The sequence below is a fragment of the Nuphar pumila genome, chromosome 6, assembly GCF_984573655.1.
Source record: "Nuphar pumila chromosome 6, dmNupPumi1.hap1.1, whole genome shotgun sequence".
Classification (NCBI taxonomy): Eukaryota; Viridiplantae; Streptophyta; class Magnoliopsida; order Nymphaeales; family Nymphaeaceae; genus Nuphar; species Nuphar pumila.
The window spans coordinates 45,963,769-45,981,542 of NC_143254.1; the positions used below are offsets into that span (position 1 = coordinate 45,963,769).

A 17,774-nucleotide genomic window follows, 5' to 3' on the forward strand; every position below is an offset into this window, starting at 1 on the left:
AGTAACAGAAAAGAGAGAACTTAGGATGAACACAGTCGATGAGTACGCTGAAGGAGGAACACGCTGAAAGGAGGAACGCGCAGTCAGAGATTTTATATCTGGTACGCTGAAAGTACCAATTTTCAGAAGGGGAAACTGGTACGCTGAAAGTACCAACTTTCAGAAGGGGGAAATCTGTTGTTTTATATCTGGTACGCTGAAAGTACCAACTTTTAGAAAGGGGAACTGGTACGCTGAAAGTACCAACTTTCAGAAGGGGGAAATCTGTTGTTTCAGAACTTCTTCACGCACAGGGAGTTCTGTTGTTCACGCTGACCCCATCTCGATGAACACGCTGAAGGAGGATACGTTGTTTCAGAAAGGGAGATTTGCTGTGAAGATACGCTGTTTCAGAAGGGGAAAATATGTTGTTTCAGAACTTCTTCACGCACAGGGAGTTTTGTTGTTCACGCTGACCCCATCTCGATGAACACACTGTGCTCTGATACCATATCAGATTTTATATCTGATACAACCTCTACAGGAAACAGGGCAAGAGAGAGAGAGAGAGAGAAAAACCAATGGCTGGGGCGGCTCACAATGCTCGACCTCCAAGCCCTAACCATTTAATATAAACAGCAAATATACAACTATCCATGTAATATCAGAGATATTACAAGGATGCCATTAATGATAGTAAAACAGCATGTGTTTCATTAACATACCATGCGTATGGATCTGGATCCAGATCCATACGCAAGCTATATTTTAACACTCCCATGTAGTCGTTGGGAGACCCAACGACTTCAAGTGTGGGGCCCTTGTGGTCTTACAAAAAGGAGAAAATAAAAAAGAAAAAAAGGAAAAAGAAAAGAGAGAAAAAGAAAAAAAGTAAAAAAGAAAAAGTTACATTGTGGTTTTACAAGAATACCCCTATCGGGTATTTCAATAAAAGGGAAACGGTATATATATACATATATGTATATATATACGAATGTATATATATATAAGTATATGTATATATATATATACATATTTTAACATGCCCCCTCAAACTTTACGGGGAGAAGACCGAAAGTTTGCTAAGAAGAAACATAAATCATGGAGTTGGAAGCGCCTCGGTGAAGAAGTCAGCTAGTTGATACTCTGAAGTAACATATGGTAATGAGATAGTCCCTCTGAGATATTCGTCTCGAACATAATGACAATCCATTTCGATATGCTTGGTCCGCTCATAAAAAGTGTGATGGCTGACAATGTATATCGCACTTTTGTTATCACAGCAGAGCTTGGTGGGAGTGGAAATGGGGACGCCCATGTCACCAAGGAGGCTCCTGAGCCATACGATTTTCATAGTTGTCATTGCCATGGCCCGATATTCAGCTTCAGTGGATGACAGTGAAACCTTCTGCTTCTTGCATCTCCACGAAATGAGGGATTCACCTAAAAAAATACAAAGACCCGTTATTGAGATACGATCATTGGGATTTCCTCCCCAGTCAGCATCAGTAAAAGCAGTTAAGTCAAGAGATGAGGAAGAGGATAAGAAGAGTCCCTTGAATATAGTATTTTTGATGTATCGCACAATTCTCATTACGGTCGCCATATGAACCGAAGTAGGTGCATGCTGAAACTGGCTTGTTGCATGAACCGCATGAGCTATATCTGGACGTGTGATGGATAGATAGGTGAGAGATGCGATTAATTGACGGTAGGGGGTTGGATCCTCAAGAAGAACACCATCTTCAAGTCTCAGTTTTGCATTAATAACTTCGGGAGTCTCAACTTTCTTTTCATCAGATATTCCTGATTTGGTACAAATTTCTGCAGCTAATTTCATTTGAGATAGGATGTATCCTCGCGCGGAATAAGCCACTTCAATTCCTAAAAAATATCTCAAATATCCAAGATCAGACATATCAAAAGTTTTTTTAACATAGACTTTACATCATTTACTCCCTTTTTATCATTCCCAGTGATGATCATATCATCAACATACAGCAGAAGCATAATAATGGAGTCACATGTCCTTTTAACAAAAAGAGCAGTGTCAGTATAGCAAGAAGAAAATCCTAAATTGATTAGTACATTATTAAACCTATCATACCAAGCTTTAGGAGCTTGCTTAAGTCCATATAAAGCCTTTTTTAATTTCAAAATTTTTCTATTTAAATTCATACCTGGAGACAGTTCCATATAAACTTCTTCATTTAAATTACCATTCAAAAAGGCATTTTTGACATCAAGTTGAAAGATTGGCCATTTTTTAACAGAGGCTATACCAATAAGAGCTCAAACACTAGTCATTCGAGCAACTGGGGCAAAAGTTTCATCATAATCTACCCCATACTCTTGGGCATATCCTTTGGCTATCAACCTAGCCTTATATCTTTCCAATGAACCATCACTCTTAGTTTTTACTTTAAAAACCCATCTACATCCAATGGGTTTCTTGCCATTGGGAGGATCAATGATTTTCCAAGTTTGCGCCCTTTTAAGAGCATTAAGTTCTAGTTTCATAGCTTCATTCCAATGAGCATATTGTTTAGCATCATTGTAATGAGATGGTTCATGAAAGGAGTGAAGAGCAAGTAGGCATGCTCGAAAGTTAGGAGAAAAAGAATCATAAGAAACAAATCTATTGGGTATTTTGGAAATCCGATTTGATTTTCTTTGAGAAGTCTCTTCGATTGGCTCACTTTGAGAGAATTTTTCAAGGGCACAAGGAGGATTTCTTTCATTACTTCTAGAGTAGACTTGTATTTGTCTTGAAACATTTTCTTCTAAGTTTCGATCATCATTTGAATGTTCAAAATGATCTTCACCAAGGGGTTCACTAGGATCAATATGATCATCTATGATGTTTTCTTGAGGCAATAAGTCAAATAAAAAAGAATAATCAATATTTTCATTTGGTTGGTGCGAAAAACCATTTTCTTCTTCTAGGAATGTGACATCTTTTGAGATATAAAGTTTGTTTTTGAGTATGTCAAAACATCTATAACCTTTTTGTTTTTCGCCATATCCCAAGAAAATACATTCAATAGCCCTAGGAGAAAGTTTATCATTTTTGTGAGTTAGAACAAAGCATTTACATCCAAAAATCCTTAGTCTTTTATAATCGGGAGACATATTGTAAAGTTTTTCAAATGGAGAAAGATTTTTCAAAGAGGATGAAGGGGTTCTATTGATAAGATACGTTGAGGTTAGAACCGCTTCGGCCCAAAAGGATTTTGGGATATTTTTTGAAATTAATAACGTTCTTGTAGTTTCTATTATGTGTCTATGCTTTCTTTCCGCAAGACCATTTTGTTGCGGAGTGTTGGGACAAGAACGTTGATGACAAATTCCATTTTCTTTTAAATAGCTTTGAAAATCATTGGACATATATTCGCCTCCCGAATCGGACCTAAGAATAGATAGATTTCCCAAAAATTGATTTTTAACCCTTGCATGGAATTCTTTAAAGAAGGAGAAAACTTCGGATTTGCGACTTAGGAAGTAAATCCATGTGAATCGAGTGAAGACATCAATAAAGACCACATAATACGAAAATCCTCCTTTAGACAAAATAGGGGAAGGTCCCCACACATCGGAATGAACAAGTTCAAATGGCCGAGTGGTAAAGTAACTTCTTTGAGGAAATGGAGTAGCTTTATATTTCCCAAAAATGCAATCTTTACAAGTCATGTGATTGTTTTTACAAGTATTGTTCAAAAACGGAAAAAGATACATTTTTACAAAATTTGGATGACCAAGTCTCTCATGCCAAATGCCAATACTTTTGTCTTTTACAAGATTGCAAGATGACTTAGATGGAAGAGTCAAAAAGTCCATAAAATAGAGATCACCCCTTTTATGGCCTTGCCCAATCAGCTTCCCTGACTGGAGATCCTGCACGGTGCAATCTTTAGGTGAGAAAGAGACTTGACATCCATGATCGGTGATTTGAGAAACGGAAAAAAGATTTAAATTAATTTTTGGAACGATTCTTACTTTAGGAACGAAAAATTTTTGAGAATTTTTAAAATCAAGCGTTCCAATACTTTCAATTTTCAATGATGTTCCATCGGTCGTTGAAACATAAGAGGATATGGGTTCGGAAAAAACATTTGAAAGAGAGTTTTTATGAGATGTCATATGAAAAGAAGCACCGAAGTCTAGTATCCACATACCTGGAGGTGATGAAGAATAGGCGATGGCGGCTCCGGATGTTGAGGAAGAAGTCTTGAGAAGATGTTGGAGAACTTCGGAGATATGATTAAGAGTCGCTTTGATATCTCCCTCTTTGGCACTTTCTTCTTCCTTCTTTGGAGAATTTTCTCCAACCGCGGTTATTTTTCCTTTAAGTTTGGGACAAACCGGTCTAATGTGTCCCGGTTCATTACAATAATGGCATATTATTCCCTTTCTAGGCCCATTACTATTTTTGTTAAAGTGAGGAGGTCTATGGACTTTAACATTTGATCCGGGCCTAGTAACGGCCAAAACTTCATCATTCTTAATGCTTAAGCCAAGTCGAGTTTCCTCTTGGCATATTTCGACGAGGGCGTCTTCAATAGGTAGGGCTTTGCTTCTATGGAGAAAAGATGCCCTAACTTGTTCAAATTCCGGGCGAAGACCATGAAGAAATTGAAAGAAGTGTTCCTTTTCAATTTGTTCCCTTCTTAGTTCAATATCTTCCGGAGCCACCCATTTAGGCTCAAGAAGAGCAAGTTCATCCCAAAGAGGGGTTAGAGAGCTAAAATAGTCCCGGACACTCATATCCATTTGTTTGGTGGAACAGATTTTTTCTTGACAAAAAAATTGTCGAGCAAGATCATTTTGGGTATACATACCCTTAACGAAAAAACATGCCTCATTGGCCCTTCTATATTTGGCAATATTAGCACAATTTTTAAGGTCAACATTGTTCATAAACCATGCCAAAATTTTGGCTGGTTACTTTCTCAATCCTCAACTTTGGATTGATGGTCATTGATAGTTTTGATGCGTTCATCGCCATCTAAAGCTTTTTCAACCTCATTTTCGATTTTAGTGAGAACAAGAGAGGGTTCGGGAGTAGTTCCCATAACAAAACCCCAAAGTTTCTTACCTCTTAGATGATTTTCCATCGCGGAGGCCCACATGAGATAGTTGGACCCCTTTAGCTTAAAAGAAAGCTCCACTTTAGAATCACGTTCCATCGGCACCAAATCCTTCCTTTCTTCTTAAAATTTGAGAGGCACATGTTCCAAGATAATAAACAGAAGCCCAATCACCAACCAAGCTCTGATACCATGTAATGAAAAGAGGCAGGAAGCACCAATGGAGTAAAAAGCACTCTTTAAGAGTGACCTCAAGAGACAAGAACACAAACACTAAAAGTGCACACACAAAACTCTCAAAAGTAGAAAATGACTTAAAGTCATAAGTTGGATTTATTGAATAAAGGAAGAGAAGGGTGAAAACCCAATGCTTACAAGAGGAGAATACCTCCTCTATTTATAGAGGAGGGAGACTAAAGGAAGGGACCACAAGGGGCTCCCATGTAGTCGTTGGGAGCCCCAACGGTCATAAATCTGACTGTTGGGGCCCCAACGACTACAAGTGTGGGGCCCTTGTGGTCTTACAAAAAGGAGAAAATAAAAAAGAAAAAAAGGAAAAAGAAAAAAGAAAAAAAGAAAAAAAGAAAAAGTTACATTGTGGTTTTACAAGAATACCCCTATCGGGTATTTCAATAATATATACATATATGTATATATATACTTATATATATATATATGAATGTATATATATATAAGTATATGTATATATATACATATTTTAACATGTCCCACATCTGTTTAGCCGTATTGTAATAAATTAGGCCATATGCAATATGAGGTTCAATGTTATTCATGATCCATGACATAACAATATCATTATCTTCTTCCCAAGTATTGCATTTTCCTGTTTTATCATTTGGTTCAGATTCCAACATAATATGTTTTCTACGATGTACAGACACCGACATCATAAACGTTCTAGACCACCTTGCATAGTTTGTTTCATTTAATATCACAGAAGAACCATATGAGAAAGGATTTGCGAAGGCTTTATATTCCCCAATAGCCTCATTCTTGTAATCAGATTTTGGAACTTCACCCATAATGAATAACACTAACTCAGGATTCACAACCAATATCGCTGCTGCAATAGACGTCCACGTGCACACAAAAAAATTGTCACAGTTTGTAAATCTGGTCGACTACCAGCAAAAAAAAATGTTCAGATCTACTCTCCAATCCACTAAGAAATCAGATCTGAGTTCTTCACTGCTCCACAGTATGCAGATCCACTACGGTGATTAGTCTTCACCACGACACCCAGATTTGTGATCAGATCTGAACCAACTAGAACATATGATCAGATCAAAAAAATTTGCAGATCCACGACTATTTAATATTTTTAATCTTCACGACAACCAGATCTGTGATCAGATCTGAACAAACCAGAACATACGATCAGATCTGAACAAAAAAAATATGCAGGTCCACGAGTGTAAAATATATTTAATCTTCACCACACTCAGATCTGTGATCAGATCTGAACCAACCAGAACATACGATCAGATCTTGAAAAAAAAATTCCTAGTATGCAGATCCACGACAATAGACTGTATTTAATCTTCACCATGACACAAGCAAAAATAACGACCGTCAAATCTGACCATCACCCACTTCACGACGTCAGCATAGCACCCATACTTGTATCCACTAGATCTGGTCGACAGAAACACATAGTTTCACCACAACTTTTAGATCTAATTACAGATCTGAGTCATGACTCTTGTCAGACTACAGATCTGTACCACTCGGTTCCTCAAAAAAATAAACTGGACACACCTTAGATCTGATCCCCTTCATGCGATCTAATACCCTTCACGCAAGCTTTGGTGCAGAACCTGAAATCACGCTCCCAAGGTCGACAGCTCTAATACCATGTAGATAGAAAAAAACAATAGAAGACTCATAAACAAGAGAGAGAGAGGGAAAGACGTCAAAATCTTAATTAGGTCTAATCTCCTTTAGTTTAAATAGAGATTAGCCAAAAGAATAAATTTACATTTGGGTCCCTCATTATTCATAAAATATCAAAAAAGCCTTAAGAATAAATAAACTCTAAAATAGTCGACTTATCTTAACATATATATAACTATATAATTTAACACTCTCCCTCAAACTCACGGTGTGAACACTGAGAGTTTGTTGAGAAGGAAAATAAACCGAGGCACATAAAGAGCTTTGGTAAAGAAATTGGTAGGCTGATATTCGGATGTAACATACGACAACTCGATGGTTCCTCTTAGATATTCATCACGTACATAATGGCAGTTCATCTCAATGTATTTTGTATGCTCATAGAAGTTGTGATTGTTTGCAATGTAGATTGTGCTCTTATTATCGCACCATAGCTTCGAAGGTTTGTACATGATAACTCCCATGTCTTTGATAAGGTTTCTTAGCCAAACAAGCTCCATTGTGGTTGTAGTCATTGCCCGATATTCAACTTCTGTGGAGGATAAAGATACATTTTGCTACCTCTTACATCTCCATGAAATTAATGAGTCACCCAAAAAAAGACAAAAACCCGTACTTGAGATCATATCATTAGGATTTTCTCCCCAAACAACATTAGTATATGCAAATAAATCGAAAGAAGAGGGTGAGGATAAGAAAATACCCTTAGTTATTGAGTTCTTAATGTATCCGACAATCCTTAATACTGCATTCATGTCTACAGTAGTTGGAGAATATTGGAATTGACTGATTGCATGAGCTATAATTGGTCTAGTAATAGACAAGTAGGTGAGGGATCCAATCAGTTGTTTATACAAAGTAGGATTTTCAAGTAGGGTTCGTCTCAATTTAGCATTGACAACCTCGAGAGTCTCTACCTTCTTATCATTTGAAATGTCGGACTTACCACAAATATCAGCAACAAGCTTCATTTGTTAAAGGACATAACCTTTAGTGAGTAAGCCACTTCAATACCTAAAAAATACCTCAAGAAACCCATATCAGACATTGAAATTTTTTTTTAAACAACTCTAATTTCACCAACTCCTGTAATTATCATGTTATCAACTTACAATAACCATATAACGATATTTTACATGTATTCTTAACAAAGAGAACAGTGTCAGTAATAACAAGACCGAAAACCCAAATTAATTATAACATTAAACCTATCATACCAAGTTTTAAGGACTTGTTTAAGACCATATAACATTTTTCTTAATTTTAAAGTTTTTTCCTTTTTAATATCAAACTCTGGCAGAGGATCCATATAAACTTCTTCACTAAGATTTCTATTGAGAAAGACATATTTTACATCTAATTGGTAAATAGGTCATTTTTTTAATGGATGCAAGAACTATTAGGATTCTGACACTAGTCATCCTAGCTACAGGTGCAAAGGTCTCTTCATAATCAATTTCATATTCTTGTGAGTAACCTTTGACAACTAACATAGCTTCGTACCTCTCTAAGGTTCCATCACATTTAGTCTTCAACTCGCAGAGCTATCTTTGTAAGATGAAGACCCGTAGGCCCCGAGATCCGTCAAAGGCGCTACTGAAACGAGTTAGGAAGACCTAAGTTAGATATGAGCTCTTTAACTTTCAGGGAAGACCAGTAGCTAAGTCAGTTCTTGTTGGCTTGTTGTTTTACCCTTCAGAGAAGAAGACCCAAGTCGGATAAGAGCTCCCTTGCCTTGTTCATACTATGCTTCGCCATATGGTGGAAAGAGGAATACCAATCAGGGCAGGAGTACAGAAGATTGCTCTTCCTTGGCTTTCCGCTTTTTGTTCTTAGTTTTATGCTTGTTTAATTATTCAAACTCCAAAATGAATGCATGGCTCCCCGCCCTTGAATTTTAGTCACCTTAACAAGCAAAACATAGACGTAGGGTCAATACTTTTTTTCTATTAGCGATATTGAAGGTCTACTTCCTTTTGTGCGCCCCTCACCTCCTCCATGAGGATGATCCATTGGATTCATTGCAACACCACGAACAATTGGGTGTTTGCCTAACCATCGACTACTACTATAAAAAAATACTACTATTGGAAACTCAAAAAACGTCACTCTTCCACCTCTCCTCTCCATTGAACCAGTCGATACGAGCATTCTGTGTCTTCGGCAGGCACATCTGGTAAAATTGCCACTGGCACTGCTAAATTGCATCAGACAGTAGAATCAAGGTGTGGCTTCGACAAACAAGTCACACAGGATGCCCGCAAAGGGTGAGCACCAACTTAACCCAGCGACACACTGAGTGAGTGTCAACAGTCAAGCAACAACTCTCATCTAGGTGGCAACTCATTTAATATACATAAAATCCCACTGGGCACACTCACCAAGTGGCATTTGTCATGCTCTATAGTTGTCTTTATCTTAAACACCCATTTTCATCCTATAGGTTTCTTTCCTAAGGGCAAATTCATTACTTCTCAAGTACGGGTGTTACGAAGGGCTTCTAACTCAATACTCATAGCCTCAATCCAAAGGGGACAATTCTTGGCTTTATTATAATGAGAAGGTACATGATAAAAATGAAGAGTTAGTAAGCATGCTCTAATATTCGATGAAAAAGATTCTAAGGACACAAACCTATTTGGTGGGATTGAAACTCTATCAGATCTCCTAAGAGTGGTATCTCCTAGAGTTGAGTTTTGATTGGGTGTTTTATCTATGGGGAGATCTTGGGAATATTTTTCATAAGCACAAGGCTGGTTCCTTTGCTCACGCCGGGTATAGACTACTCCATTATCATAATTTAATTCCAAGATTCTACTATCATGATTTTTATTAACACCATTATCCAAAGAATGCTCACAAACATATCATTATCACGATTCAAGTCACCATCATTCAATTCACAAGATACAACTTCTTACCTTGGCAAGAGATCAAACAAGAAAGCATAGTCTACTTTTTTATTATTCCCTTATCAAAACCATTTTCATTTTCTAAGAAAGTCACGACCTTAGACACATTAAGTTTGTTATTTTTAGGATCAAAACATTGATAGCTACCCCATAAAAACACGTTCAATGGCCTTTGGTGATAGTTCATCACTTTGTGATAGTTCATCACTTTTGTGAGAAAGCACAAAACATTTACAACAAAAAATACGCAATCGTTTAAAATTGGCTGACATTTTAAACAATTTTTCAAAATGAGAGACATTTTTCAAAGATGAAGAGGGTGTTATATTTATTAAATAAGTTAAATTAAAATGGTTTCGGTCCAAAATTTCTTAGGAATATCTTTAGAAACAAGTAAGGTTCCAGCGGTTTTCATGATATGCCTATGTTTTCTTTCTGCTAACCCATTTTGTTGAGAGATTCTATGATAAGATTTTATAACATATTCTTTTTTGTTTTAAGTAATTTTGAAAATCATTTAACATATATTCACCACCCGAATTGGATTTAAGTATGAAAATATTACTTTGAAATTGATTTTTGATAATCATATGAAATTCTTTAAAGAAAGAGAAAATATCTTATTTAAAGTTAAGAAAGTAGACCCATGTATATCTAGTAATGTCATTAATGAATACCACCTAATAAGAATAACCTCCCTTTGATATAACCGGAGAAAGTCCCCATAAATCCGAGTGTACCAACTCAAAAGGTCATTTTAAAACAAAAGTTCTAAGAGGAAACGGGAAGAATTTCATTTTTCCAAGAACACAATCTTTACAAATAATATCTTTTTCATTCCAACAAGTTTCCACAAATGGGAAAAGATACATCTTTGAAAAAACTAAGAGGTTCAAGTCTCTTATGCCAAGTTTCAATATCATTTTCTTGAACACAATTACAAAATAATTTAGAGGGAATAGACAAAATTTATGTAGTACTGATTTCATCTCCTATGGCCTTGCCCAATCCGCTTCTCGGACCGAGATCCTGCACGGTGCAACCTTTTGAAGAGAAAGATTTCTCAACCATTATCGAAAATTTGAGAAACCGAAAAAAGGTTTAGATTAAGTTAGGAACAACTCTAATTTTTGGAACAAAGAATTTTTTATATGGTTTTGAATCTAAAGTTTCAATATTTCAATTTTTAAACAAGTCCCATTGGCGGTTGAAACATAATTTAAATTTGAATTGATACACATACCGGAAAGAGAGTTCTCATATGGGGTCACATGAAGGAGGCTCCCGAATCAAAAATCCAAGAGCACATACCTGGAGAAGAAAAGGCAATAGCGGCACCCAATGTAGATGAAGATTTGAGGATTTGTTGAAGTGCCTATGTTCGAAGTGAAAAAGTATCTTTAAGGTCTCCTCCATTTTTGTTTGTCCCCTCTTTTGGTGTGGGCTCTCAAACGGAAGTCACTTTGTTCTTAAGTTTAGGACAAGCCATTTTGATGTAACCCGACTTATTACAAAAGTGGCAAATAATTTTTCAAACATCACCATTGTTATTTTCCCCCAAAAAGTATGGAGGTTTATAGGTCTTTACAATGTTGTCGAACCTAGACACCACCAGCACTTTATCTCCCCCTCTTGACATGCCAAGGCGAGTTTCTTCTTGGCATACTTCGGCAACATCTTCAAGTGGTAGAGGAGAAGATCTATGGAGAAGGGAAGATCACACTTGCTCATACTCGGGGCGTAGACCATGTACAATTTGGAAAAAATGTTCTTTTTTCATTTGCTCACGTTGTAGTTCAATATTTTCAATGGAAAACCATATGGGTTCAAAAAGTGCTAACTCATCCCATAGAGGGGACAAGACACTAACATAATTTTGAACACTCATGTCTCCTTGCTTAGTAGTTCTAACTTTTTCTTACAAGAAATATTGTCTTGCAAGGTCCTTTTCAGTGTGCATGTCTTTCATAAATGACCAAGCTTTATTGGTCTTTCTAAATTTTGCAATGTTGGTACATATTTTAATGTCAACATTATTCATAAACCATGCAAGTATCTTTGCATGATTACTCTCCCAATCTTCTATTTTGAATTGATAGTCACAAATACCTTTGGCACGATCATCTCCTTCAATAGCTTCTACTTGATCTCCTTTCTTGGTGAGCACAAGTTAAAGCTCGAGAATAGTGTCCATCACGTATCCCAAAATCTTTTTTCCATTAATATTGTTCTCTATAGCAGAAGCCCACATCATGTAGTTTGAACTATTAAGCTTGAAAGAAAGATCTATCTTGGAATCATGCTTCATCTTGAATAGAAGAAGAAATAGAGAGAGATAGGGGGCTAGGTGTAGAGGAATGAGTCAACTTGAGTTACCGCAAGCACCATGAACACACAAACACTTTTAAATGCTTTTTCACGAACACGAATGTGTGATGGCCATTGTCCAAAAGTCCAAGAGCATTATGGCTCTGATACCATGTAATGAAGTAAGCGGAAAACAAATACAAAGTGTTCGAATACAAAGACAAGTCCACTAAGGGATAATACAAATGTCAAAAGACTACACAAGCACATAAGTGCATACAATGGCTTACAATGAGCCAAAAGAGAACACAAGAACATAATATATATATATATATATATATATATATATTATTGATATCAAATGCTTGGGAGAAGCATAGAATACAAGTGGGGGCAAACAACCCTTATATATACACAAGGCCTTGGGGAGCTCCCAAATGAGACGTTGGGATGGTCCCAATGTCTCTATGGTCTTTTGACCATAGAGCCCATGAACAATACAAAAGGCAAAAATAAAATAAAGACAAATAAAAAGAAACATAAATACAGAAACTGATCCTATTCAACCAAACTGCCCCTGATGAGCAAAATAAATTACATCACTAGACACAGTTATATATATATATATATATATGTATATATATATATATAATTTAACACTTGAGAGTCTAAAGATATTGTAATCAATAACAACTTTAAAAGGAAGCACACAAATAATAAAAAATAAACAATCAATATCATAAAAAGAAATAGATAAACTTAACGATACAATGTCGACTATATCTATTGAAGTATCCTGACGTGTCTAGTGTCATGTCATGTCAACACGAGATACAAGTAGCTGTGTGACATAGGAAGAAAGCCTTTTTTTAAGTCATCTTTTAAAATTAAAATGGCTGTAATCAGTCAAGCCCTTTTCATAAGTTCTAGATCACTGTGTCTTTTCACGCATGGCACCTCCTTGCAACTGTCACCCCTTAGCAGCCACCCACAACCCACCGACCTCCACCACCGAAACCCATTACCACTCTCCTCCCAAGGCACCCATTCCTTCTAAACCTCCATCACCACCATTGAAGACTGCCACAGATGCAGGTGGCACCAGAAGGAAGGGAATTTTCCTACATAATGTTTCCCTAAAGAAGTCTATTTCTGGTAGGCTCAAGGTGGACTGCAGGTTCATGGCATACACCAAGTGGCTAAACCGCTCCCTGATTGGGCTGCTTGTTGAACTTGGGTCCAGGAGTCTAGGTGGGGGAGGCTGATTGCTAAACTACATGAAGCAGTGCTTCTAACTGCTGCAAGGCTTCACTCAAATGGAGGTTGACAATGACCAGACATTGTTAGTGCTTCTAAACTGCTCCCTGATTGGGCTGTTTGTTGAACTTGGGTCCAGGAGACTAGGTGGGGGAGGCTGATTGTTGCACTACATGTAGTGCTTCTAATTGCTGCAAGGCTTCACAGTTCACTCTAATTGAGGTTGACCAAGCATTGTTAGTGCTGCAGGAAAAACTTTATTTAGAAATTGCAAATTTAATTTTAGAACACAAGTATACCATCCAAACACACTTCTTTTTAGAGAGTAATTCTGAATAAATCAATTTTGTGAAGTAATTTCATCATAACTGATTTTCCAAAAAAGGCATCCAAATGGGATCTCAGGCTCAATCCAGGACTTGAAGCAGTACAGAGATAAGCTATTTCACAAACATATAGTGAACAATAAGACATTTCAAGACATGACTGAATCTGACCAAGTGACTTGGGGCTTGTTGTAGTTCTGAGTTTATTTCAAACCCTAGTTCTATTTTAAGGGCATGTTTGCTTTGGTCACAGGTGGGGATTAACAATCACAGCTGAGAAAGTAGAATTTGTGATTGTTGGCCATAAGATCAATCTTGTGACCAACTTTCACAAGCTTCAATGCATGAAAGAAAACAGCTGGCAATTACAATCACAGCTTGTACTTTTCTCATGTTAGACTAACTTTGAGAAGTGTTGTGGTTGTGATTTAAAATCCTAGGATCTTGAGAAAATCCAATAATCACAGGGCATTGCAAACATGAATTAAATATTTAATCTTTGTAAATGACATATACTTAACAATGGGGGAGTCCAAAACCATAACAAACTCAGCAGAACAACCGACTATTTGAGTCTAGCCAAGTTCCAAGTTGGGTTTATCTTGGCATGGACAGGCCAAGTTCACATCAAATGTAGCAAGTTCTAAGTGATTGAACCAATACTTTTGAATAGAATGCTGCAAAATGCAGTGTTATGTATCTAGTATAGAAAAATGGTCTAAAAAGTCCATAAAAAAAATACCAAGTGTGCATCCAAGGGTGGCGGATAATTTTCTGCTACAGTATCTATCCAGCTAAATATCATGTTATGATAACCATATGGCTTTCCTGACATGCTTAATGCATATTCCCATGCAGCAGAATTATTGAACTTGGCCCTCATATCAGGATGCAGAGGAAGTAATGCGATATGTGGATTAGAGTCATCCTTGTTCAACTCAAAGTTCCACCATTCTTCCCAGGGCAACACAGCAATGATATCTTCTCCCTACATGAATATTTTCAAAGTCAAAACAAATGATATGGAACACATTAATGTAAAAGGTTCTCATGCATGTCACAACAATCATATAGAAGCACATCTTTAATGAATAAACCAAAAAAGAAGAGATCAAGGGGTAGTAGCAGCTGATAAGCACGGAGCAAAATGAAGAGCAGGAGGCCACTTCTAAAATTTTAGAAACAGAATGCCTTGGGCAATGATCATTACTGAACATCAACTGAATCACTAATTAATATAAAAATGATCATAAACTGCATCTTTATATCGATGTATGTTTAATATGACCATTAATGGGATAGGAATTATTAATTTAGAAGGACAACCGAGAGAGATAAAATTACAGTAGAATGAGTTTACCATATCATTTTCATGCCCAGATTCTCCAACCCAAAGCTTTCCCTCCGAGTCTTTTAAGCAAACGGCAGTATGACCAGCATAAGCCCCAGTAACCCACTTCTCTAAAGTCTCAAAACCACCCCAACGCCCGCGAATTTTGGATATTGCCAAGAAATCTCCTGAGTGAATATCATCAACACTGATGTTTGACACCCATGGCTGGGGACGTGGTTCAAATGCTGCTCCCATATGCTTTTTCAAGAAGGCAAGGTTTGAACTCTCTCCCCATCCAGTGTTTGTAAACAAAGGCAATACATCCCATAGAGCTAGAAGGGTTCCCAACATCCCTGATTCCATAAGGAATATAGAGACTCCATTATTTTTTACCTGGTTTCAAATCATTACAAGTAGATCTTGTTATGGAAAAGTAAACTCATAAAGTATTTTTTTATAATTACTGTCAAATCCAAAGTGGCAACTTTACATATTCAAACTCAGTTTCGCCTTCCCACTCCTTAAACTCAAAGGTATGATCCCGAGCAAGAAGGTAGTAATCCCATGTTACGCGATATGGAGTTGCAAACACATAAAGATCCATACATGTCCAACTGTGAGCATTGCTAGTCTGGAAATCAACAAACAAAGAAAAAAAGAGTTTGTAAGATAAAATTGACATGCTTAAACATGGCCCTAACACAGCCAAAGTAGTAGTAATAATAACAACAGATAGAAACGTGGTTATACACATTGTAAATCACTTTCCACAATAACTATAGCAATTTTCCATAACTTGGACTCGCAAGTTGAGCTTTTTAATTACAAAATCACATAACGATTTTAGATATGCATCCCAAAATTTCATAATTCACTCATCAGAATGATTCAGATAGCCGCCCCTTCAAAGAATGAAAGAACGAACCAATAATAATTTTACTTGAATTGAAGCAAATCAAAACCAAGGGCCAGTGCTTAAGAGATAAACATCAAAACTACAGATCATGATTTGCTAAGCCCAATTCTTTGCTTTATTTTTTTATTGTTCTCATCAGGAAAAAAGCAACACGAAGAGATGAAAATCTCAGAAAAGGTCCCCAACCCAATGGAAAAAACATCAATTTCCAAAGTTTACATCATCAAAGCTAAAACAACCATCTGCCGTTACTAGTCCCAAAAAATTTAAATTTACACCGTGAAGCAACCAAAAACAAGATGCCCTGCCAGGAATTTAATTGGTACTCCGAAAAGATCTTAGTCTAAAGAACCAATTTTTAGGCCCAGAAACATCAGTTCTATCGAAAACCAAGAAATCAAAATCACGAATCCTTTAGGATAACCGAAAAGACAAACCCAAGAAGTATAACAAAGTTCAGATTCAAAGAAGGGAAATACCACCCGCCCCCCCCCCAAAAAAAAAAAAAAACTACACCTATACGTTCGGCCCCTCAACTCGCACTCTGATTTGGAATCAGAGCGATTTCCCAGGGAACCCAGTGATTTCAAATCAGAATGATTTGAAAATCATGGCTGCCTGAAATCTCATGTTCGGTTGAACATGAGACTTCAGGCTTCCTTTAGAATCACACTCTCAGGGCCCTGAGAGAGTGATTCTAAAAGATGCAACCGAACATGAGTTTCAGCGGACAAAAAAAAGAGAAAAAGAAAGAAGGAAAACAGAAAGTATGAGTACCTTAATATGAAGAGTGCCTCCTCCCCACAGGCTGCCGCTTCGATTGTTGAATTCCATCCAAGCGTGGTTCTTGTAAAAACAAGCACCCTTCCATTGGACGGATGAGTTCGGGGAAGAGACGGCACCCACAAAGGAAGGGAGAAGGTCGGCCGCACCGTAGAGGGTGTTGAGGATGGGCCAGGAGATCTGTCTAGGCAAGAGGGGCAGTACGTCCTTGGGGCGGAAGGGCAGTTTTGGAGGGTACCCATACCCATCTGAGAAGGACGACGCAGCCAGCACCAACAAAAGGATCAGTCCCAACCACACAGGCTTAACAGAAGCTCCCCCGTTGCCCATCGCAGCACACACAACTCGGCTGCCTGCTCCACAACAAGTCCTTTTGCTTTCTTTCTCCTGCTCCTCCTTTCCCCCCTGCTCTCAGGGGAAGCGGGAGTTTCTCCTGCTCCGCCTTTTCCCCCTGCTCTCAGTGGAAACGGGAATGCGGCTGCTTTTTAGTTCCGGGCAGACTTCAGATTTGTCGCATTGGTATATACCTTTGTGGATCCGAGAAGCAAGCAAAGCCCCCATTGACCGACAGCTGAACCATTTGGATCCACAAACCACTAACTGATGGGGATTTTCTCTGGTATTCATGAACCTGGTGTGGTGGTGGCGGTGTTTGAATTGGATGCGATAAACCCAAAACTTCTTCAAAGAAAAAAAGGTGGGATGATAAGTTGTCGGGTTTTGTATTGGGGTTTTTTGCACTATTTAGTTTCGAGGTTAAGAGATTTGAGTTGGAGTGATGGGCCTAGTAGTTTGAGAGTGTTCCAAGCGGTATGCTTCTTGTCAAACGTCTCTAATCTGAATGATCAGGGTTAATTTAGACCAACGCCCCAACGGCTCGATAAAAGATATTTCATCAAAGGAGGACGAGCCAAAAAAAAGACTGAACCTTCAACGTTCCCAAACTCCTTTGCATATTGT

At 37.6% G+C, this 17,774-nt stretch overlaps 1 protein-coding gene across 3 annotated transcripts in view; it reads right to left on the reverse strand.

Annotated features, from left to right (window-relative positions):
- Window positions 1-17,281, reverse strand: part of LOC149834772 (uncharacterized) — a 122,959-nt gene extending 105,678 nt beyond the window's left edge. The window contains exons 1-4 of one of the 3 annotated variants that reach the window (XM_090011548.1): window positions 16,809-17,281; window positions 15,606-15,746; window positions 15,143-15,508; window positions 14,525-14,770 (exon numbers count right to left, since the gene is read on the reverse strand). In XM_090011548.1, coding sequence (XP_089867674.1) covers window positions 14,525-14,770; window positions 15,143-15,508; window positions 15,606-15,746; window positions 16,809-17,144 — 1,089 coding nt within the window. In that variant the 5' untranslated portion in view covers window positions 17,145-17,281. The remainder of the gene's footprint in view (window positions 1-14,524; window positions 14,771-15,142; window positions 15,509-15,605; window positions 15,747-16,808) is intronic. The other 2 variants (XM_090011550.1, XM_090011549.1) reach the window with 2 other exon arrangements.
- Window positions 17,282-17,774: the final 493 nt, after the last annotated feature.